General features: G+C 40.7%; 1 protein-coding gene across 6 annotated transcripts in view; it reads right to left on the bottom strand.

The window, feature by feature from the left end:
- The window catches only part of GBF1 (golgi brefeldin A resistant guanine nucleotide exchange factor 1), a 108207-nt gene that overhangs the window by 41509 nt on the left and 43528 nt on the right, over positions 1-23170 (bottom strand). For 5 of the 6 annotated variants that reach the window (XM_087767887.1, XM_087767890.1, XM_087767888.1 and 2 more), the window contains exon 4: positions 4281-4412. In XM_087767887.1, coding sequence (XP_087624013.1) covers positions 4281-4412 — 132 coding nt within the window. Of the gene's footprint in view, positions 1-4280; positions 4413-14217; positions 14401-23170 lie in introns of all 6 variants that reach the window. The other variant, XM_087767892.1, reaches the window with a different exon arrangement.

The following is a 23170-nucleotide window of genomic DNA, read 5'->3' as shown; positions in this document are numbered from 1 at the left end:
CCAGCAAGAATGAAGCTGACAGAGGAACCAAGGAAGACCTTGTATGCTTCGCAGAGAAGCTTTGCAGGCTCCCTTTTTGACTCCAGTTGTGTTCACACCTAGGAGAGGCTAAGCCCTAGGCATTAAAGAAAGCTGCCCTTATTGTGGTCAAAAGAGAGCAGCCTCCATCACACTGTGGGGATTCTGAGGGGCTGCAAGATAAGAAACTTCTCATAGTTGCACAAAACTGAAATGGCATCAATGTACTTCAGAATCCCATAAATCTGCACAGGAGCAGCACTTCTCCTTTGCCATCCCTTACACATCCCTATTAAGAGCAGAGCTTGCCTACTTTTGACAGTTGTCTCACACAAACACACACACACACACAAAAAACCTTGCATAGCTGAGAGTGAGTTCCTCTCCTCTCCTTCTGCTAGTCAAACCTCATTGAGCTATCAAGGAGTCTGTTCTAAGACCAATCAGTCATTTTTTACCTGCTTCAGCAGCAGCAGTCAACAGGATACCAAACGCTGATCCTGGGAAGCATTAGATAAGAGGCCTGGCTGTCAAAGGCAGTTCTCTGTGTACCTTTGATAATGGCTTATAATCCAGTTAGAAGCTACCACTCTTCTACTAGAGGCAATAAAATCAGCCATATGTTGGTACCCTGTGCACTCTTATTCACAAATGGAAATAATAGTTTAAATCACCAATGGGGGTGCAGGATCATTCTAAATTGCCTCAATTAAATCAGGTAAAGAGCAGTGATGTTACAACACCAGCACCTACATTAGCATTACAGTTAACCAACCTCAACGATTACAGTGGAAAGCAGCTAAGTGGGCATCAAAAGGAAAAAGCCACTTGCTGCAGAAAAGGCTCCCACAGGCAGAACACACAGATTCACTTCACTGTCACCTCTTCCAGTAGATGTGAGTTGCTGTAGGCTTAGGGATACATTTAGTCATAGTTCTGGGTAAATTGTGTGAAAAGGAAATGCAAGCAAGTTGTGCATATGCTTCTTTAACAGATCTATGACTACTGCTTTGCTGTTCTAGCCCCTACCTTCAACACTAATATACACACCTCTCTCCCAACACACATCACGCCTGACTACTTCAGTCCTGGCTCCCTGGAACAGCTCCACAAATTCAGGTCAATTTATAAAGCCTCTTGAGTTCAATTAAAAGCACAGATACTTCTACTTTGCAGAAACAAGATACAGAAAAGATCAGCCTGCTTCTTTGTTCCCTTGTGAGAAAACTGCACAGAAAGATGTGTCAATGCCTGCTTAGAATCACTAACAAAAATAAGCTTGTGTCAAGCAATATATCAGTGTGAAAATTGCCACCTACAATGCAAAGATCCAGAGAGCCCACCTAGACTCACACATTTTATATGGGGTGTACTCTCAAAACAGGGAGGCAGAAGAACAAGCAGAAAGCAGAAAATCCAGGCTCTCAACCATCATGGAAATCCAGGAAAGCCAGAAGACTGCTCAGGAACACCTTTAATAGAACTAAAATCACCAAGGAGACAGAGAAGGTAGAGGGGAGAAAAAGCTTTAAACTCCCCAAACAGCAAGTCCTCTCGCTGGAAGCTGAGCGACAGCTACTCACTTACAGATACGTAGTTTTCAGGAACACCAGGGAAAGTTAACTTTAGAAATGGAACCAGAAGTTGCTGTGAACACACTGTTGTAATAAAAAGAGCACATACCTTTTCTGAGGAAAATACAACAAATACAGTTCTGAAATTCAGCCACTAGTCTTCCTATAGCTAAGGTTTGAGCTCATCAAAAAGGCTGACAGCTAGCTAGCTAGTGCAAAACTGCTGAGTAAGGAAATAACTAATCTGAGGGATAAAAATCAATGGGAGTTTAGTATCATTGCACAGTTTTCCTGTACTTTAAAAATTACTATGTAATATACTGATTATAGCTCTTGAAACAGTAGTATTTATTTCAGAGCAGAGGATAATCTCTGTAAGGCTAACTATTCCTACCAAAACACGCATGGTGGATATCAAGTCATTTTATCTGAGATGTCATTGCATGCTATACCATTAGTGAACTGCTGCATCCAACAACCTCAGAACAGATCTTTGCAGTTCAGACTACTAGAGATCAGAAGTCTCAAAGGCTACTCAAGATTTATTCCTTTCTAACTCGTTTTAAAACAACATACCCCTCAGAAATACTGGCCTGAAAAGTAGACAGATAACCACCTGCTGACATGTGACAAAATAAGAAAAACAGCAAGACGGCACAAGGATTAGCAATGAAGTGCTTTGGAAATAGGAAAAGAAAGCAGTTTTAAACAAAGATAATTATCAGAGAAGTTTGGCCCTCTCACTGCCCACTAGTTTTCGACCCAGTGTGTAGAGCAAAAGCCATCCACTCACAGAACAGACAAAGCTAACGATGCTTTTGAAAAAAGTGCTGGTTTCACCTATCAATTATACAGCCCCAAAATGCACCACAAATATCAGCCACACTGAAATCTCCCCACTGTGGTTATGCCAGAGTCCTTCCTTCCTTGTTCCATACAGTTTAAAACAGATTCGTATGTTCAGGACAGTTTTAAGCTTTTCCCATCTTTAGGCAAACAGTCTTTAGACTACCTTTAGTCTTATATTACAAAAAGAAATATAAAGACCAAAAAGCTTTAATTTAACAACACAACCCTAGCCAGATGTTCAGTCAGCACCACTAATCCCAGCCTCACTGGTATCTGGAGCAGCACAAAGGACAAGGCCGCTGTGAATGTCACCTGAAGCAGCAACGGAGGTCTTAGATTACAGGTTCTGCTCCACAACAAAAGCCAGGCAGAGGGTCTTTTCCACTGTCTACTACAAAGACACACGCTTACCAAGAGTTACAGGGATGAGCCCCTGCTGGAGTGACCTAATTAATATTCTAAATAACAAGTAGCTAGAGAAAGGCTACAAACTCTTAACCACATTTTTTCCTGTTCCTGCCTCAAATCAAGTATTTGTAGCCAGTTGCCTGTGCAGACATTTGCCTGGACATGTGATACCAGCCTGATGTTCTGATCCCACCCAGACCATAAAAGCCCAGAAGAAGAGTCCGTCCCTCATTCTATGTTGAAACTAACATATTTTGCATTATTGCTTAGTCCTTCAGAGGGACATGTTTTACAAATCTTCATTAAGATTTCTTTCTTGTCCTACGAAGTGCCATCAATATTGAATCATTTTAGCTATTTTTTGCCATTTAATTATACCTAATACTGCCCACTAATTGATATTGTGATACACTAAATTGCCATCACACTCTTACATTTTTTTTTTTCCTGCAAGTCGACATTTTTCCTCATTTTAATTTTGGGTCTTTCCCACAAGTGGTCTGCATCTACATCAAGCCCTTTCTTTCTCTAACTTCCCTCATGCTAACTCCAAAGAACAAAATATTTAAAACAACAGTGCCAAAAATTCAACAGTGTTCACTTACGATGTAAGGGAGGAAAAGAATTGAGAAATCTGAACTTGGGAGAGAGAAACACAGGTAAAATAATTTTCTCCAAGCGAGACTACATATAAACAGATATAGATAAGTTTTGTCATTCACAGAAGTATGATCAGAAAGTACTAACAGAATTTACACAGAAAAGTCAAGCACCACTAACAACAGGATGACACACTGAAGACAGACAGAAAGCCAGCTAATGAGTTGCTACAAGCCAGCTGAGCCATGGGAACTGACCACATGCACATTATTAGTCTTTCACAAATATAAAGGAGAACGTGCACATTTGAAAGTCTGGGCAGCAGCAAAACTGTCTCTACCATGACAATTGCGACAAGTGAAGAGTACTGGCACACCACTGGACAGCGCCTGAGACTGGGCAAAAAAATTCATCCTCACTCTAGAACAGAAATATTAGTCCACAAAACTAAATAAATTCTACTGTGTTTATGCATATTACAACACTGTAATCCAAACTGGTATTCTCCCCTCCCTGGCCCTTTTGCTCAGACTGCATTAAAAAGCAGTTGGTGACCACCACAGTCCAGCAGCGGGCCATAAACACATGCAGCAGTCAGGTCAGACTAGAAGCTTTGGTTCCGTTTCCAGCCATTGGTGTAGTGCCATGAAAGACCAGCAGGTATGATATTAAGAAACCTGCAGCTGCCTATTTCCCCAGCATTAACGACAATTCTCTTATTTCCCCAATCTCCTCATTAAGACTGCAAGCATGTATCCTGGCCAAAGACACATCTCAAGGAGATGCATTTGGATGGCATGTTGGTAAATCCCAGGAAGCCACATAACGTACCTATTAGTGCATATGAGAGGAACTTATTCACAGAGGTGAGGGCCAATCCAGTTATGGGGCCTGTAGTGTCTTCAGAACGGATTACTTCCAGGAAAGGCCGAAGAAAGATGTTGGGTTCAATTTCAGATAGCTCTGTTAAAATAAAAATAATTTTAAAGAGACATTAAATTAGACTTGATTCATTAGGATTAATTTTCTCTTTAAGAATCTACAGCAAGCTTAATCTTGGAGGAAAGAAGTCTGCAATAGCTTAGTTTCAGAAAGCTGGTGGGAAAGTCAGAGTTGCTTTTAAATATATATATACACACGCACACATATACGCATACACACATATAGGTATGTATATTTAAAAGCAATGGTTTGTGAAGTTCACTTTCTTATGAACTTCAAAACAGCCTTCTGGAGCCTTCTAAAACAAATCCTATTGTAAGAACACTCTGTGAACGCCGCAGAGCCACTGCTGTCTAAATTCATGCTTGAATTAATTGGCGGATACGGTCGCATTTTCCTAGTACTCCTGGAACTGTGTGATCCCATGAACTATATAGAACCTGCCCCCCCTTACGCCACATCTGTAACATCCTACTACACATATAGCCTCATGCTAATCACATGCATAGTACAAATATACAACCAGGTCAGTTGGATCTCTTGCAGCTCTTTGCCTGAACACAAACTGCATTTCTGCAACACTGGAAGTTTGCTTGGTAAAGACAGGAAAAACCCAGAAGATAAACAAATTTAAAAACTCTTCTGTCTTGTTCTCAGAATACCTGTATAAGCCCCTCAACCAAAGAAGAAAAAAGGGCATTCTTCTCTACTTGCTGCTTTGGACAGCAAGTATCCTCTCTAAAGCTGCAACACAAGAAGGCAGATGCACTGAGCTGTTGAGCTGGAGAAAGAACAACTAACAAGCTTCCTAAACTTTCAAGATGATCAATGGAAGCTTTGGAAATGAAAAAGAAATACAGAAAAGAATAGCCAGAACTATGGAATGGGGGGGACACACACACACCAAAAAAAAACCAATCCAAAATCAACCCCCAAAAAACCAAAACAAAAAACCCCAACACAAGGAATCAAGATAAGAGGACTCCTGAGGAGGATTTAGGAGAAAAAGCATTAAAAAGCAGGTGAAGGCAACAACAATACAGCCAGTACACAGGCAATGAAGAGGGTATTAAATGTAACTTGGATAATCCTGAGACCAGAAATATTTAAGTACAAACACTTGGCTCAACTTGCTGAAACCTACATTTTATTCCTAATAAAAGTTAACAAGTCTAATGGCTAATAGTGTCACAGGAACACTGGCATTTATATTCTTGATGATCCAATATTGCACTTATCTGTCATATGAGCTTCTTTCAGGCGGGGGAGAAAAAAAGCCTGTAATTCCTGTATCCTTAGACAAGCTGCTGCTTTTCTAGCTACCAACATAACTCAATTATTTTACTTAAAAGAAAAAAAAAATCCAAACCCTCCTGATTCTAAGACAAGTGAAATTCCATTTTTATCACAGTTCCTATTGAAAAGCCTTAAGTATCAAAGTAAAAAGCCTATCAGAAAGCATGTTAACATAACTATGACAAATTATGGCAAAGAAGCAAAGGAGGAAGAATAACGCAGGGTTTTTTGTTTTAAATAGTTAAGACCATGGAGAACACTATCAAAGTGCAATAGTTTTGCTGTTAACTTAAGCAAAACTGCAATTAAAAAAAGGAGCTTTGGGAATCATTACGCAGTCTCTTACCTTTCAGCCACCAGTTCAAATCAGGCCAACACCACTAACTTGTGAAAGGTTAAAAGGAACGTGATGATTCAATCTTTTTGGCTTAAGAACAACTCCCCCAACTTGTCAGATAATATCCTGGTGTGACATTACAATTGTGTCACCTCTCAATAGCTCATGGAAATGCAGAGGATCATAAAACATGCTTTCATCAACGTTTATTTAAGTGTGCTTTATAGAGCGCTTGTCTGGTTACAAGCACTTGGACAACATTAAATATAGTAAGACTACTAGGGATCAACACTCAAACTCTTCTTCCCCAAAACTGATCCTTCCCATAGAACAGTCAGCACCATCATAATCCTGTCTATTCCTCCAGCCTCCTTCAATCCAGTGAGCCCCAGGATGGAAAAGCTGCACCTTGATTAGTAAGAAAAATGGGACTTCAGCAGATGTACCTAGCTGCACAGGTGGAATGAGATAATGAAGACAAACTTGCTAGCAGAGGATACATAGGATACCACAGTCTCCATTAATCCATTCTTGGGACAACAAATAGATGTTTTCTTTACAAAAGTGGGGGGAGTTTTGTTTTTTTCTTTCAATTAAAGTTGCAAATCTTAATGTGGTTAAAGATTAGATTCCTCTGCAGTCTAACTGAAATTCTCAACTTACATGAAGATCACAAAATGGCTTGTCACAATTAGGATTTAACTTAGGCACATACTGTTGATTACACAGCAACTCTGGCCAGCTTCCCTGATATTCAGAGATTCTAGCTTTTATGGTAACACAGCATTTTACATTAAGCTCTCTGAAACTGACTGTGTATGCTGTAAAACTGTTTCAGACTGGATAGTTGGTGCTGCGTTATTGAAAAATTTTTAAAAAATATACTAAACAAGAAGAGAATATTTTTAGTGCAAGACTTACCCACTACAGGACTACTGTCTGAAAGATCTAAATTCCAGTGAAACACCAATCACATGGCCAATTTTTTACATCTGAGGAGTACTCACTTGATTACTACAATGAGCTCTTCTTACCAGCAGCGTCTGCAGGCATTGAGGACTTACAGGGGTCACCAGCTCCCTTTTCAAAGCAGAACTCAGTCTCGGTAGCGGTGCTTGCTTTAATAGGAAGATTGGGAGCACAGAAAAATACTCGTACTGTAGCTATTCTTGCTATAACCTGTCTTGAAGCAGATTATTCTCATTGACTGAAGTATCAGTTCAAGCATCTGAAAGTGGCACTAAAGCTACTTGGAAGCTTTTAACCAAGTCAAATTTTTGCAAACAAGTCAGTAAGCCAAAGATCAATCCTTTTCTTTTAACTCAATCCTGTTGAGCTCAGTGAAGTTAGTCCAGAAGCTCTCTCCCTGAAACATTTTCATAGCCTTATATCCTGAACATGGCAGCATACAGAACCAACCTGCCAGCCCTTTCAGATCAATAACTACAACTGCAAGGTGCACTCCGTGCTAGCTTTTACTACCACAGCTCAGGTTTAATCTAGGTCACAGAACAGTAGGAACTGAATAATGCTCTTTTCACAATACTTCGGTAAGGTAGGACCATAGTCTTTAAAGCGAATTCTTCCGCCCAGCAAGTTAAAACTTCATGAAAGAGACACTACATAAAGCCTTGATCTTTTTTGGCACCTAACTGTAAAAGCAATGCTATGCTCTCCTGAAAATATCGAAGAACCTCAGAAAGGGCAGTAAAGTCAATTATAACTTTAATAATTCCTTTGCCAAAACAAAGGCTATATAAAGTAAATACTGAATGTTTGGAAGTACATACTTGAACTTTTATAAAAGCCTGCCAAAAAAAAGCAGCTCTGATTTTTCAACTCTCTGGTTCTTGCTCTTGCCAGATTCAGGTTCAGGCATTACAAGTGAGGAAATCATAACCAGTGAGAGACTTGAGAATTGCCGATAGACATGTTTTCCCAAGTATATTTCCTAGCAAGAGAAATTTCTTAGTGTTTGAACTAGAAAACACAGGATGGTTCTCTGCTTAGGTAATTACTTTCGCCTCTGGGGAAAAAAACAAGCAAATAAAAAACTCACCCCAAAACCCACCAGCCCTGCAAGCAGGCCCTGAGCCTCGGGTATTACAAGAGGAAAAACTGAACAAGTGTCCACAAGGAGATCAAAATTTCACTAGGGACTCCTACAGGCAGCCTTCCTTTTCAATCTACTCAAAGCTAGGGAAAATCATATTAAAACATGACTTAGTCTTAAATGAAGAGTCTGGGCTGCTTTGGGGACCAGCTGGAAAGCACTTCCCATTCTTTTCACACAGGTCCCTTCAATGAAATTTCAGGGAAGGAAACAGAGACCAGCACCAGCACTACAACCAAAAATGTTCAGCTAGCCCAAAGCAGTGCATGGAGATTGAGAAGAAGGGAAAGACTATCTTAAGTAGCATATCAGAAAGCCATCTCTTCAGGCTGGCAGTTTTAATATGAGGAGGGAATTCCTTTGAGACCACAGTGCTTTCCTTCATTCATCCTATGGATTATTTGCACTTAGACACACATATCTATAAAGATATTTAAACAACTAATTCACGTTTAAGCACCCAACTCCCATTTCAGCAATCCCATCCAGCCATTCCGGCACTTAGCAAACAAGCTGCATCAGACCTCCGGCATCCCCTTTCTCCTGAAGTGCAGGAGCAGGTCCCCCTCGGAAGAGATTTCTTACTGTTAGCACACTGTTGGCACATTCCTGATCTAAAACGCTCACATAAGCTGCTTTCTCTGGCAGTTCAACTCTTCACTCCTGAATGACTCTTATCAGGATCGGCTATGCGTTCCGAATCAGAGTAAATGAACGAGAAAAAATTGTTTATGACAAGTTATTTCAACATCATTTGTCCCCAGGACAGGCAACTGCAACCCAAACCACATGACCTGGACTCCTCTTATGCAGCAGCTGTTGGCCTTTGACGCCCAGCCTTCAGAAAGGCTGTCTCAGTTGTATCCCACGCACCTCTCCAATGCAGACAAGCTCAGACAAGAGCAATGCTTCGAGCATGTGCTATTACCTTCCCTGCTTACGCGCTGAACTGTACAATGAACAGGCATCCTCTTTTCTTCTTAAGGCGAGAAAAACACAAAAGTAACACTGTAACGGAGCAGAAATCCAGCTCTTCAGGACTCCTGCCTAGGAGCTCAATGAGCTTATGCCACAGAAAACTGAGGTACCAGCAAGTGCTTCCTGGCTCACCTTCAAAAACACTTTCTGCAAACACTGACTTTCTGGCCTACGTGACTTTATATGCACTTCATTCTCAGTTCACCCACCAAACACCAAAACATTTTGTCTTTTCACCCAAGAGTGCAAAGTCCCTGAAGTCTTTCTCAGCAAGTTAGAGAGAAGAAAAGTTACAAGGAAAAAGGACAAAATTGTACTTGCCTTTTAAAACCATCTAAAAGTATTGAGTAGCCATACTCTTCAGATTTTCAAAAACATTTCTGAAGTCTTAACTGCTGGAATAAATACTGGCTTAATCTCACCCAGATCAAAATGCAGGATCACAGGGAAAGGAGAAATTCCTTTGAGTTAGTCCTGTGATTAGCTGTTGGTTAATGTAGAGATTAACAAATCTAGTGAACAGAAATACAGTCACTTGCTCCTCCCTAAAAATTTGCAGAGCTTGAATTTGCTTTACATAGAGTCAGTCAGGTAACAGCCACAGAACAGTATATGCGTATTGGTTCTAGGTCCCTTGGCAAAGCTACCATTTCAGCAGCTCTACAGCTCATGAGCGGAGCAGGCGCATGTTTCACCACTTCGAAAACAAATTCTCCAGACTGACTGTAACACATGCAACCCTGCACCTGCAATGAAAGACATGCCCTGACTTCTTCTAGCTGGGAAGTTTAGTCCAACATTTAAGTCCAGTTCGCTAACAGCCAATTAACGTAGGGTAACAAGTATAAAAAAGCTAAGCTAGATGACCTGCATTCATTTGTTCCTGGACGCACGTTCCCCCTTGCACAGTCCTGGTACAGTCAAGGTTTCAAGTGAAAAGAATCCTTTGCCATCTCTCCCCCCAGGGGGGTTTTGTTGTTGTTTTGGTCTTGTTTTTCTTGCAAGGTCTAGACCAGCCCTTGCAACACGGTGCAATGAATAGCACATTTCTACAGATTTTCTTATCTGAAATGAGAACGGATTGCTAGTTACATAGTCTGACCTAGCAGCTAATATGATCAGAGAAAACTCTAGTCCTACTTCCTAAAAATAATGATGGCAATCTCCACTAAACTTGATAAATAAGAGGTCATCAAAAAGAGTAGCCACCTGACATTCCCTACAGGTTCCCCAAAATATCATTGTCTTATCCCAATGTAAGCTTTTAATAGATGAAGAGAGCTGGATTCTGACAGCTAGGGAGAAGCTGAGGAGCCAGGAGCCTACATCCTAGTTTCCAGAACGCATAAATACTGCAAGCTATTTTAAAAGGCTGCTGGGATTGCACAACACAGCATACAAGCTCACCATGGGGATGTGTGGCAGCAAGCTTTGTGCATCTCTGAAATCAATACTTCACTATAGTAAGTGTTACCAAAAGCTTTACATATCACAGAAGTAAACATGGGCCCAAAATTAAGGATATTCAAGCTAATGAAGGAGAAGTGAGAATTAACTGCAATCCTTTTCAGTATACCTGTAAAATATACTCTTCAAAGCTAATTCTCTGTGAATTAAAGTGGTCACTCAGGGGCCCAGGCCCACCATATTAAGAGGGAAACAGTGCCATTCACAGCCACACATGAATGCAAGGCTAGAATTACAAATGCAGTTTGACAGGGGGAACCCAGAGCTGTCAAGCCTGTTCTGTTTGCCTAATTTCATTACAATGGCACAAATGCTTTCATTTGTCACACTCCAGCTTCATGTGTTTATCTCCCTTTCATTAAACATGACTTTAACAAATGATTGTTCCATAGCACCAAGATCTCAAGCGCCCCTCAGAAATGAGATTTTTATTTTGGGGAAGGATGACAGAATGCATACTGAGCATTTGACTCTTGATATCCTCTGGTCAGGGCAGCATAAATTCAACTGAAATATTGTCTCCTATAGGAATTACTTACATCTACCAGCAAAGCAGGAGCACTGACAGTCCCACCAGTGTTAGCCATTAGTTATCAGGGGTTTCATCTGATGCCATGCTTCAAATTCAGCTGTTCTGACCACCCATTAAAAATCCCTGGGCATTTTTTCCATAAGCAGGGACTTGCGAGAGTATCTTCAGCCAAAATTACCCTGAGAATTCCAGCTGTGTCTCCACTGTTACTCCAAGTGGTTTTCACCCAGCCATAGTATTCTGTTCCAGAGGGTATTCCAGAGTATTCTGTTCCAGATATTATGAAAAGTAGAAGATACTCACCTCATTCACAAGGAAAACAAATGCCATCAACAGGAAGTATGGAGCTACACAAAGTGGAAGCTTTCACGGTTTCTATCCAGATGGACTTAAAGTACATATATGACTACTCACTTCTCGAATTTTTAACACCAATCATACAGATTGCTGAGTGCAGAAAAAAATTAAGTTGTTGGGACAGCAGGTTATTTCAGAAGCTGAAGTTGTTGAATTCTGCTCTTAATTCTTAGCACTGATGAGACAGCAGAGATGGGAATAATTGCATCTTGACAAACTTTTTTCTGAGCCATGGTTGACACATATTAGTCAGAGGTTATATTCAAAATGCTCTGCTTCAAAACAAGAATAGCTCTTAAAGTGAACTGAGGGGTAATTTGGCATAGCAAGGTTGAAGGTCACCAGGAGAAGACCTTGCTACGAATCCTAAAGTATTTCCTCCCACCCTGCGACCCAAATACCTCTGAAAGGACCATGACTATTCTGATGAAAGGCAACAAATCAATTAACTCTACATAGTAAAAGGCTACTGTTTCCAAATTGGTCTCCCATGATTGTGTTTATTGCCAGTGTGAACAGTAATACCCATCTCCCTTTAAGTGTAATTTCCATGTTAATCCATACTTGTTTTCTAGAAACCCTTCCTCCTATGTCATACTAGAGGATGAGCACTAGAGCAACACCAGATTACACTAGCACATTCCAGAGAAATATTAGATCAAGGCCCATGGTTTGTAAAGCCACATATGCAAATTCAGAATTACTTAAATTTTGATCTCTGTTACAGAGAGACTGATTGCTCTCAGGGAAAGGAGATGGGGGAATCCAGCTGACCTGAGCCTCTGATCGGTTCTGGAATATACAACTACTTTTGTGGCTTTTTCAGACAAATGCAAGCTCCAAACTGTTAGTGCCAATTGTAACAGCACTTAATCCTAACTCCAGAAAACTGAACTCCTCAATAGCTCTACAAAAACTGACTTGAGATCCTATTCCTTTCTGAAGGTTTTTTTTCCCCACAGGTGTAAGTTACTTAACACGAATCTCTGAACAACTTCCAGGGAAGAGAAATCAAGCTTCCCATACACCTACAAGGAAAAAGTCCTTCAGTAAGCTAAATCGCAATGAGTTTCACAGGTAACTGGGAGTTTAACATCTGTTCTTTAAAAAAAGAAAACATCCCATAACAATGGGGTGAGTGAAATGCAGGTAAGATTCACCTTTTGTCTCTGTTTAGAACCAGCTGAAATTGCTTCAAAAGATTTCTTACAGAAAATCACCACGCACATGACAACAGCCCGTTCTTGTGATGAACCTGCACCAGCTCTGAGCTTCAGAACCCATGGGCACTCCTCCGATGCAATGACATTCAACTCTAAATGAAATTACTAAACCAAACTAAACCAAAGCAAAAAGCACTCATCCCATGACAAATTCATCCGCCCTTGACCAAACGCTGATAGCTATTGATCTTGCTGCTGTTGTGAATTAGGGCCAGGTTTCCCAAGGTTCCCTCCTAATACGAGAAAGAGAGCATGGCCACTCTAACAAGGCCGACTAGGCTAAATGAAACCTATGGGGAATTGCATTGCACACTGCCAAGTCCAGAGGATGGACTGATCCGTCCATCTTACTGACAGCACAAGTTTGATGTATGTCAAGTGTAAGCACTCTTTTTCCTCTCTAAAAGAAATTGGCACATGTCGAAGGAAGAGCAATTAGGTTGTGACACTCTACAGAACTCTATTCAGTCACTGGACTTGCTTCACACTATGGTATTTTATATGTCTTGCACGGTACCAGGCCCAAACTAAGTAGGCAATTTAAAAGCCCAGGAGAAATTAAAACTTCTTCCCTGGTATTTTAAAGCACAGTAATACTCCACAGCTTTGTGTGTCTACCACACTATGAATAGCACTCTCATTGCAAATCCACCATGTTGTGAAAAGGAAAGCTTCACTATTTCTAAGAGGCTGGAAGAAAAGATTACAGTTTTATCATCAATTAGTTGTCTGGACATTGTCCCGTTCTGTTTACCCCTTCCTCAAGGGAAGCCCATGAGTGCCAAGGGGAAAAATTAAAAGGAAATTGAAGAACAACAAATCTGAAACAAGCCAAGACATTTCTTGTGTTGTCAGAGAATCTAAAAAGCATCAGTGAGACAGACAAAATCCAAAGAATGAAATGAAGAAAAGCTTGATGGCCCAAGAGGAAAGAGAATCTTTTAATGACAAAAATCTCTCCAAGGTTTAATGTACCTTGCTGTTATGATTTACACAAATTCTTCTATCCAACCTGAACCAATCTATGAGACATTGTGCTTCACCATGTTATTACCAGAAAGTAAAATTCCCAAGTGCTCATGGCAAGACACAATTGCCTGGAGCTCAAGTACCAATGCACTAAGTTACCACAGATGCAAAATGGGAGCCTCAGGGAGAGCAGGGTGCAAAACATCACAGGAATATTAGTTTCAAACCTACAGGGGTGGAAAAGGGACACCAGAGAACAAAAGCAAGAGGGAGAAGAGACTGGCCCAGTGGCAGTCAATCCAACTGTTGCCTTAAGACATTGCAACAGTAAAAACATTAAGCAATGGGTTTTTTCCCCCCACAGCAATAGTTGAAGCAATCAGTGTACACACACAAGCAGAAATTCAGGCTGCCTCCATTAAAAGGCAGCTTAATTCCTAGAATAATGAAAACAAATGAATATTATGTTCTTGAGAATGGACTGGGGAAAGAAATTAATTTCTGCATATTGCTATGTGCTAGAGTGATCTACTTATACAAGGTGCTGATGGTACCTGAAGGGAAGCAGAAGCCCGAGATTTAACACTCCTTTACAGCTTTTGCAACTGTGAATGCAATTCAGCTTCAGTGACCACCAAATAGGATGTATCTTTAGATGGGCATCATGGAAACAGTATTACATCAGTCCGCAACTCCATTAAATACATTTTTTTCCATGCCCTGGAATCAGGCATCAGCTGTAAAACAATAAAATGTCTGTGAGGAATCAAAATGACCTAAAAAAAAAAAAATTATGTGAAGAAATTGAGGGATTCCACACATTCATAAAAAGTTAGTTGCCCTTACTGCAGCCTGGACAGACGAATACATAAGCAGTTAATTTCTCTACCAGTTGGGAGCCTAAGCATTATCCTTCACCATATCTGAATATGAAGACAGTAATTCAGCTTCCATTAACCCATTAACTACTAGGGTCAAAGCACCATCCCAAAGGAAAGAGCAGAGTTTATTAACAGCTGAGAGGTGGGAAAGTATTTTTCGATTCCTATTCTGCCTGTTCCTCCAGACTCAGAGGATCTATGTACTTAGTTAAACAGAAACGATATGCCTTCAGCAGAAAAAAGGTACAGGTAGTTTGGAAAAATTGGAAATTTGGAAAAATTTTTCTGCTCACATCCTTAACGTTCCCAATTTAGACAGTTTTTCAGGGCAGAAAGAGTCCATGTGTATACTGACAGCTCGTATCTCTCCTGAGAAGACCGCAAACACCAAATAAAAGATTCAGGTACAGTATAGCTTGACATTAGCAACCCCATGGTCCTGCTCCCTAATGCATCAGCTTCTCTGAAGCAGTCATTTAACAGATGACAGATAACTGGTATCCTGAGCAGCAGGCTTGTATAAGGAGTATGAGAAACTCCTTGGTATACAGGCCACTAGCACTATACCTTAGAAAGAGAAAACCGGTTACAGTCTCTAATAAAGTGCCAAATAGATCTGGTTTAGTCCCTTGCTAATGTTTTTGATCTAGTACATGCCCATGACAGAAGAAACCACTAGAGTGCTTCAGAAGCTCAACTGAGTGATCCTGTCCTAACTTTATAAAGTCCATCACTGACTGCACGCTGTCCAGCAAGAGTGATCTAAAAGCGACAGCACAGCACTAAACTTCAACTCACACAGATAAACGGGGCTGTTTGTTCAAGCCAACCCCTGGTTCACACACTTATGTAGGCTTCTTCAATCCCTCTCTCCTTCCCTTAGGGCACAATGCAGCCTGGCTCTCCAAGCGCAATACACAACATACACTGAACAGGTCACTGGACACAGCTCTGCTTTAACCTCTCACCCCTACCATTTCTGCTACCATGACCTCTGGGATGGAACCATTATACTTCAACAGCGTTTGTTCCCAGGACTTAGTAAAAAGGCAAAGACAGAAGAATTTCCTTTTGATTTTCAAGCCTAGACCTATCGAATGTGCTCTGACAGGACGCAAGCACATATGCAAATAAACTGAGCATCAGATGGTAGCAAGGTCCTTGATCACGGATAGGTAAATCAGTCTACTCTCAGCCTCTGCCACTCGTTTCCCCTTCATGCTCTTGGGCAAGTCACTTCATCTCTGCTTCAGTTCCTCATATGAAAAGCAGACACATTTGGCCTTTTTAAGTGCTGTGCCATTAGATTACATGGAAATAATCTCACAAAAGCAGCTCACAGTAATAGCAATCCAATAAAGGCTTCCTGCCCTATCATCCCATGTTTCCCCAAAACCAAAAGTTAACTAAGACTCTTCGTGAAGGAAGCTATTTTTCAAGTTCATATTTACATTAGGGAAATATGACAAGCACTGTATAACACAAGTTAAGATCAAAATAATCTTTATAATCTATCACACAGAAAAACAGTAGTTCAGTTTGTGAAGTATCAAGGAAATTAACAGGGACATACTAGAGTCGCATCTAGAAACAACTTGGCAGTGCTTGGCCACTCACTTTTGGGGTGTCAGTTTTAAGGAAGTTTATTAAAAAAAAAAAGCAACTAACTTTCAGAGGAGCTAATGAATGAGGGGAAGAAAATGTACATAATTTTCTAAAAAGCAGCAGTTAAACAGCTAGTAAATTCTCACGGCCTTGTCAGAATGAAACTGCTTGACACAGAGCAGCATTTTGTTCAGCTTTGAGGCCAGTGCTTAAAACCAGAAAGTGACTCTAGGTAACAGAAGGACTCTGAGGGCCCTTCCAAAAACTTGGGATGAAATCCCAAAGCTCTGGGAGAGAGCAAGGCGAGCACCTGTTTTCCTGAACAGTCAATTTTTTTTATGCTGCATACTTCACACAGAAGCTGCATTATTCTGGAGAAGCTGCATTCCAGCCAAAAGTGCACAGTTAATGTTTTTTGCAGCCCCCAGCCTCCAGTGATGGATGACCATTTTATAATGAAATACTTTATGCTCAATCAACTTACAAATAACGGATGTTTTATCACACTGAATTAAAAAGAATGTTTTTAACAAAAAAAAAAAAAAAAGGCGCAACAGACAAGAGGATCAGTGATGAGCAGAAGCAAACGTTATTCCTGTTAATGGTGGTTAAAAAAAAATCCAACTGATGTTTCACTTTAACTCTTTCACTGCTCTCCAATAACAAGTGGAAATGATGCATGAGCTAGTATTTGCTCTGAAAACACCTACACGTAAGTCCTGGTCCAGACTATTGAGACATGAGAACATAAGGCTTCTACAAAAAGGTTTTGGTCCGTAACGTCTCAATTAGGTTTCCAAAAGGCTAAGACTAATAAGTAAGCACTGTCTGAAGACCAACCATTCAAAATACTTTGATCTCTCATGCCCATTCAGTGTTAAAAAAAATCATTCCTCAGATACCCCTTAATCAGCTGTGGGTTTTTCTCCTCATAGCACTGCTTCCACCTGTCAATGCTGATAAGCCAGAGATAAACCAGAGAAATAAATGCCCTGCACTAAAAGACTACTGCAATTTCTAGATTAAGGTTTGGAACCAAACATCTAAATTCAACTGATAATCTTATTCAAGACTTAGTGCTTGCTGTTATACCACAACTGTTACTGTTGTTACACACTACAGGTCAAGAAATCCCAGAGCTTACAGGGCCATATTTGAACCAACATCAGCCCTTGAAAAAGCCTACAGCAGAAGCACCCATTGTGCCTTTTCTCCCAAATAGCGCATGAAAAAAAGTCTCTAATCTAGTCCAAACATGCCAGAATGTCACTTCATTCTCATATTACCTTACACGTTTAGGAAAAGAGTCTCTTCTAATAGGAATAAAGCAATGGAAGAATGCAGAAGAGTATGAGATGCAGTGGACACAAGCTGCAACAAGGGAAATGCCAATTAGATATTGTGAAAGACATTTTCTAAAGAAGGGTGGTCAAATACCAGAACAGTTTACCCAGAGAAGTTGTGGGAGCTCCATCCCTGGAGAGATTCAGAATTGAGCTGACTCTAACCCTGAACATAATCTCACCTCCAAGCTGGTCCTGCTTTCAGCAGGGGATTGGAGCAGATGACCTGCAGAGGTCTCTTCCTACCTAAATTATTCCAATTCTGACTTGTGCTTACCAGAAACAAAAAAAGCCTCTTACATTGTACATTATGAATGTAGCCACTCTAACATTTACTGAGTGAAGGGTTTCCCTTCCCAGATCTTCTACTGGCTAGTATCAGCAATAATTAAACGCAAAGCAGGAGCTCATTCCCGAACTATCCCTAGAAAACATTCATGATTTTCTAAACCAGTCTTCTATACAGAAGCTGTGGACTCAGGCTGTGACTGAACGGGGGCGGGGGGGGGGAACAAAAACCATAAAACCAAACCCCCGCACCCTCCCCAGTTTACCAAATTTGGGGACTTCCAGAAAACCAACAGAAACAGAACATGTTGCTCCTGCCTTCTTTTAAAAAGATATAGTATCTGCTGCATATGTTAAGGTCATCAAACAAACAGCACCTTGCTCCTGCGTCACAACTGCAGATCTAGACCAATTCCCACAGTCGCGCTGCAACCACCTCAAGTGCCACTAAGTTCAGAGTTAATTTATGGAGCCTTCACATTACTGTTTGAAGCACTACAAATATTAATCAGTCCAAGATTTTAGTCACAAAATCAATTCTCCTTCCCTCCCCATTCCTCAGCTGAAGGCTGGCACTCAATGAATCAGACCAAAGGGAGAATAGAATTTCCAGCACCTGCTTCAGCTTTTAAGTGTCCAATTGAAACTGCTGTGATCTGGCAACAGGCAGTCTGAAGATGTCATTTTCCTGGTTTGTGAAGGACTGAATCACAGTACAAAAAGAATCCAAATAGAGAAATGAGTGAAAAGAGCAACAGTGGGCAAAGGAAGCCACAACATAACTTAATATGGCCAAAGAGAAAGAGCAGCTGAAGAGAGTGTGCTACAAAGTACCATGTCCCCTCTACAACTGAGCATCTTATTCACCCTCTGCCTCATGATGATTACTACGGGCAGTGCTGAGTATGCATTATTTTCCACATTTGTGACAACACTCTTTCAAAGAATGGTGTAAAGTATGACTCAACACTGTTGTGTTATTTGGAATCAGTTTATTACTAGACATGACAGACTAGGGTTGTTTACCACAGTAACATTAGGATTTTAAATCTAGACATATAAAATACATTCACTCTTAAGAGGAAAATCAGCAGGTTCATTTTACCAGCACGCTGATGGGAAGCTTCCTTCTTTTACATAAGGACACACTGATAACTCAAAAACATAATTCAAGACATGCTTTTCTCATGCAGAGAAATAAAGTCAAACTCATTTATTCCTTATTATAATAGGTCTCTTAACAAGTGATGGCAAAACTGAAACAAGAATATACCTACAAGCAGATCCCTTCCATAAACAGGAAAGAAACCCTCACTGTTAGCACAGCAATCTGCTTCAAGACACAAAAAAAAAAGGCACACCCTTTAGCCCTGGTCAACACAAAGCATCTGTCCCATTTCCCTTAAGAATGTAATTTAAGCCGAGGAGTTAGAATGGCAAAACTCCTAAGATAAATGCAGCTTTACTGGGGTAAGAGCCTTCGCAACAGTATGGCAGTGCTCGCAGTAGGTAGGCTGCACTTAAGACTACTGTCAGCAGTTTAACTTCAGTTTAGATTTGCCACTAGCACAGGGCAAAAGTGGAGGGGTGCAGGGACTGTATAACAAGTTTGCAAAAACACAACTGTCTCAATTGTTTTAAAGAAATTATTAAAATACTTCTACATACATCCCATCAACACCCAACCTTATTTGATCTTACTCCCTTCACCAATATGACCATTGACATCTAATTCTTCTTCCAGCTCTCAAGGCTTCCTTGGTCACAGAAACCACTCACTGAAATTTCCCAAAATGCTGGAGAGGCAGAAAGCAGAGTGGAGAAAGGGTTAACCCACAGCTGGGAGAAAGTTTCCCTGGAAAATTGGAACACATGCTGTGGCTGTGACTAAATTTCACACTGGTTCTGTTGAGTACAAACATCCACAACTGTGTGCATTTGAGAGAGTCGGAGAAAAAGAAATGCTCCTTATATATTAGCTTCACCTGCTAGGTTCCTTCAAATGGACAGTGACATGCTCTAGGGAACAGCAGAATCCTTCAGATTCACTTCACATTTCAAGCAGAGATGAGGTGCCGGGGGGGTGGTAGGGAGGAATAAATGGAAGGAAATAGTCCTTCCCTCCCCTACGGCCACATTTTTTGGAACATACTGGAAAGTCAAGCCTATGGTCTGGCAGAGCTGGTTCCGCTGTTTAAGACTAGGCATGTCAGAACAGAAGTCACCTGAGCTGACACTGAAGACATCTGTGCCATCCGAGTACATAAAAAGAGGAATTGTACGGGGTGAACAGGGAAGAACGTGTGTGCGCACACACACGCACATGGACTTTAAAGATCAACTGATTATGTTTTAAACAAACCGGCAGCACTTAGCTGCTCAGAGATAACTACACAGTGGAGATTAAGAATTACCAAGATCAACCAGCACAGAACCACAGAAAGGTTCGGATTGGAAGAGGTCTCCGGAGGTCACCTACTCCAACCTCCTGCTCATGCAAAGGACAGCTCTGGAGTTTTACCAGGTTGCTCAAGACCTTGTTCAGTCAAAGTTTAATAAGTCTCCATGGATGGAGACTCCAGTCTCTCTTTCCATGTCCCAGTACTTAACTCTCTCTAGAAAGAATTTCCCCCTATGCTCAACTGGAATTTCTCCTGTTAAAAATTCATGACTATGGACCTCTCAGCCCCTCTGAGAAGAAGTGGCTCCGTCTTTTCTGTGATCCTCCTTTAGGTAGTGGAAGACTGCAGTTAGGTCCCCCTCAGCCTTTTCCAGACTAAATAAATCCACGTATTTTTAGAAGACTACAGCCATGGGACTGTGCGATAAAGAAAGTGTCTTAAAGCAGTGGACTGCAAAAGGAACAAGCAAAGCAGGCTGCAGTCCTCTAGAGTCAACAGTGAAAAGAACACTGTATTTCATGATGTGGATGACTCTCATAAGCTTCAGAAATAAGAGGCTATGATCTATTCTGCTTGTTCATAAAGAAAGATGGGGGGTGGGGCAGAAATGGCATATTGTTTTCATCCACATTGGTATGAAGACTAGGAAATTGAGAACTATTCTACTGGAGAGCCATATCAGTGTTTTAGGGAATACTCCAATGTCCGGAGAAAGTCTGGCAGACTGCATGGACAAAATCAATTGCAACAATTGTAATAGGGGGTTTTATTCTAACCAAAGACTGTTCTGTTACAGAATGGCAGGAAAGCATTTAAGAAACAAAAAAGGAAAAAAAAAAAAAAGATGCATCTTCACTGAAAGGAGAGCTCTCAAGAGGGGTTATCAATGCCAAAAGACAGGCACAGAGGGGCTAGCATTTATACTTATCTTCCCTATAATCAGTAAATAACAGTAGATTAAATATACAATAACACTTGCTTCTCCTCAGAGAATTTTTCACCAAACAACACAGGGAGAAGCAGAAAGCTGACAGACAAAATATCTAAAGTAGAAGTAGACATAAGATTACTGTCATCTCCAGGTTGCCCAACACTGTGTCAGGTAGGGACAGAGAACTTCTGCTCTGCCCATTTCAAAATGGGATTATTATGTATCCACATTTAAAAAGAAGCCAGGTGGGGAAGACCTTGATTAACTATAACAGTCTTTATCTGTTTTCTTGTCTCTATTTCTGAAATGCCCACAAAGTTCTGTTCAAGTAAGTAAGGACTGTTTTCTAGCCACACCTCCTTGACAGGCAGGGTGAGCAGACTAGAGTAAATCACTGCTTCAGTTGTCACTATCCATTTCACCTTGTAAACTAACTTAAAACATTACAAAAGACCCTCAAAGCAAGGTATTAATCACTTGCTCTCACCATGGCTAAGTAACAGACTTCCCAGCTGACCTTAAGTACCTACTTTCACACTCCAAATTATTTTCATTAATGGACACACCAGCTTTTTTTAAAAAAACAACAACAAACAAAAAACAACATCCCTCTTTCCCCAGTGTCCTCTTCCAATGAAACTCACCAAGGCTCCAAGTAAAACAGACATGATTCATCCCTAAGTCATATCACGTGAAAGTAAAAGTACTTTGTGAGTTTATTTTCTTTAGCTGAATTGCAATCGGGTGTTCATTTATATTCTTTTACATATACTGACAGTGGCTTGTGCTTCCTGTCCCAACTATCTACCACAGTGTTCACACAAGCAATATGCACTTATATGGGTTGGTCTCTTCTCCCAAATAACAAGTGATAGGATGAGAGGAAACGGCCTCAAGTTGCACCAGGGGAGATTTAGATTGGATATTAGGAAAAAAATTCTTCACTGAAAGGGTAGTCAGACACTGGAACAGGCTGCCCAGGGAAGTGGCTGAATCCCCAACCCTGGAGGTATTTAAAAGACGTGTAGATGTGGTGCTTAGGGACATGGTTTAGTGGTGGACTTGGCAGTGTTAGGTTAACGGCTGGACTTGATGATCTTAAAGGTCCTTTCCAACCTAAATGATTCTATGATTCTATGTTGCTGTGTAGTCACCATCCCTGGAGATATTCAAAAGCCACCTGGACACGGCCCTGAGCAACCAGCTCTGGGTGGCCTTGCTTGAGCAGGGGAGTTGGACCAGATGACCTCCAGAGATCCCTTCCAACCTCAGCCATTCTGTGATTCTTACAATTCTACCATGACAGCCATGCTACTGAAAATGTTTCATAAGCGCTCAGCTCCAGAGAATCCTGTGATTACCAGGGACATAGTTTTCTGCTAAGGATTTCTATCCTTTAGATTTACAGAGGGCCACTTGAAAAAACAAAACCTCAACGATGCAAAGCTCAACATATTTTAAATAACTCTAAAATTAATTATCAAAGATCTCATGACTTAAAGGTTTTACTCATGGCTGCCAATGCTTGAGGCCATCAAAACCAGAAACTGACTGGAAAGCTTATTCAGCTGTTCTTTTTAAGGTACCCCATATGATACGCAAAGGGGAGGGGGCAAATTACTTAGTAGCATATCAGACTGTGCAGTCTCTATTCTTGCACTTATATGCACAAATGATGACTGGTGTGGCTGCCTAGAGAGACAGACTTGAGAAGAGATTAGAAACTGACCTATAATTCAAGATGTCAATATTATATTATTAACCACGCCATCTGGGAAAGCTCCTAAAGTGTGTTTGATTTGGGGTGTGGTTCTTTTTAATTTCAGAAATTTCAGGCACTAAAGGTAACTCTTAAAAAGGAGATGATGTAAGTTATCTTAACTTTGAAATTAGCTTTTCTACCACCTTAACATTTTTGTCTTTCAATAACTATTATCTTGTGTGAAGCAGTCCCTTATATTTTCCAGTTCTCCTTGAAAGTGTAAGCAGCTGCCTTGCTTATAAAGAAGCGAAGTTCTTCAGACTATTAAAACAAAAATTGTATTTTTAGACTTTGC

This window comes from Nipponia nippon, unplaced genomic scaffold, assembly GCF_047370975.1.
Source record: "Nipponia nippon isolate SJK-2023a ecotype South Korea unplaced genomic scaffold, ASM4737097v1 scaffold_3, whole genome shotgun sequence".
NCBI lineage: Eukaryota > Metazoa > Chordata > Aves > Pelecaniformes > Threskiornithidae > Nipponia > Nipponia nippon.
Note: the sequence above shows the minus strand (reverse complement) of the source record. Positions and strands in the feature narration are given on the sequence as shown.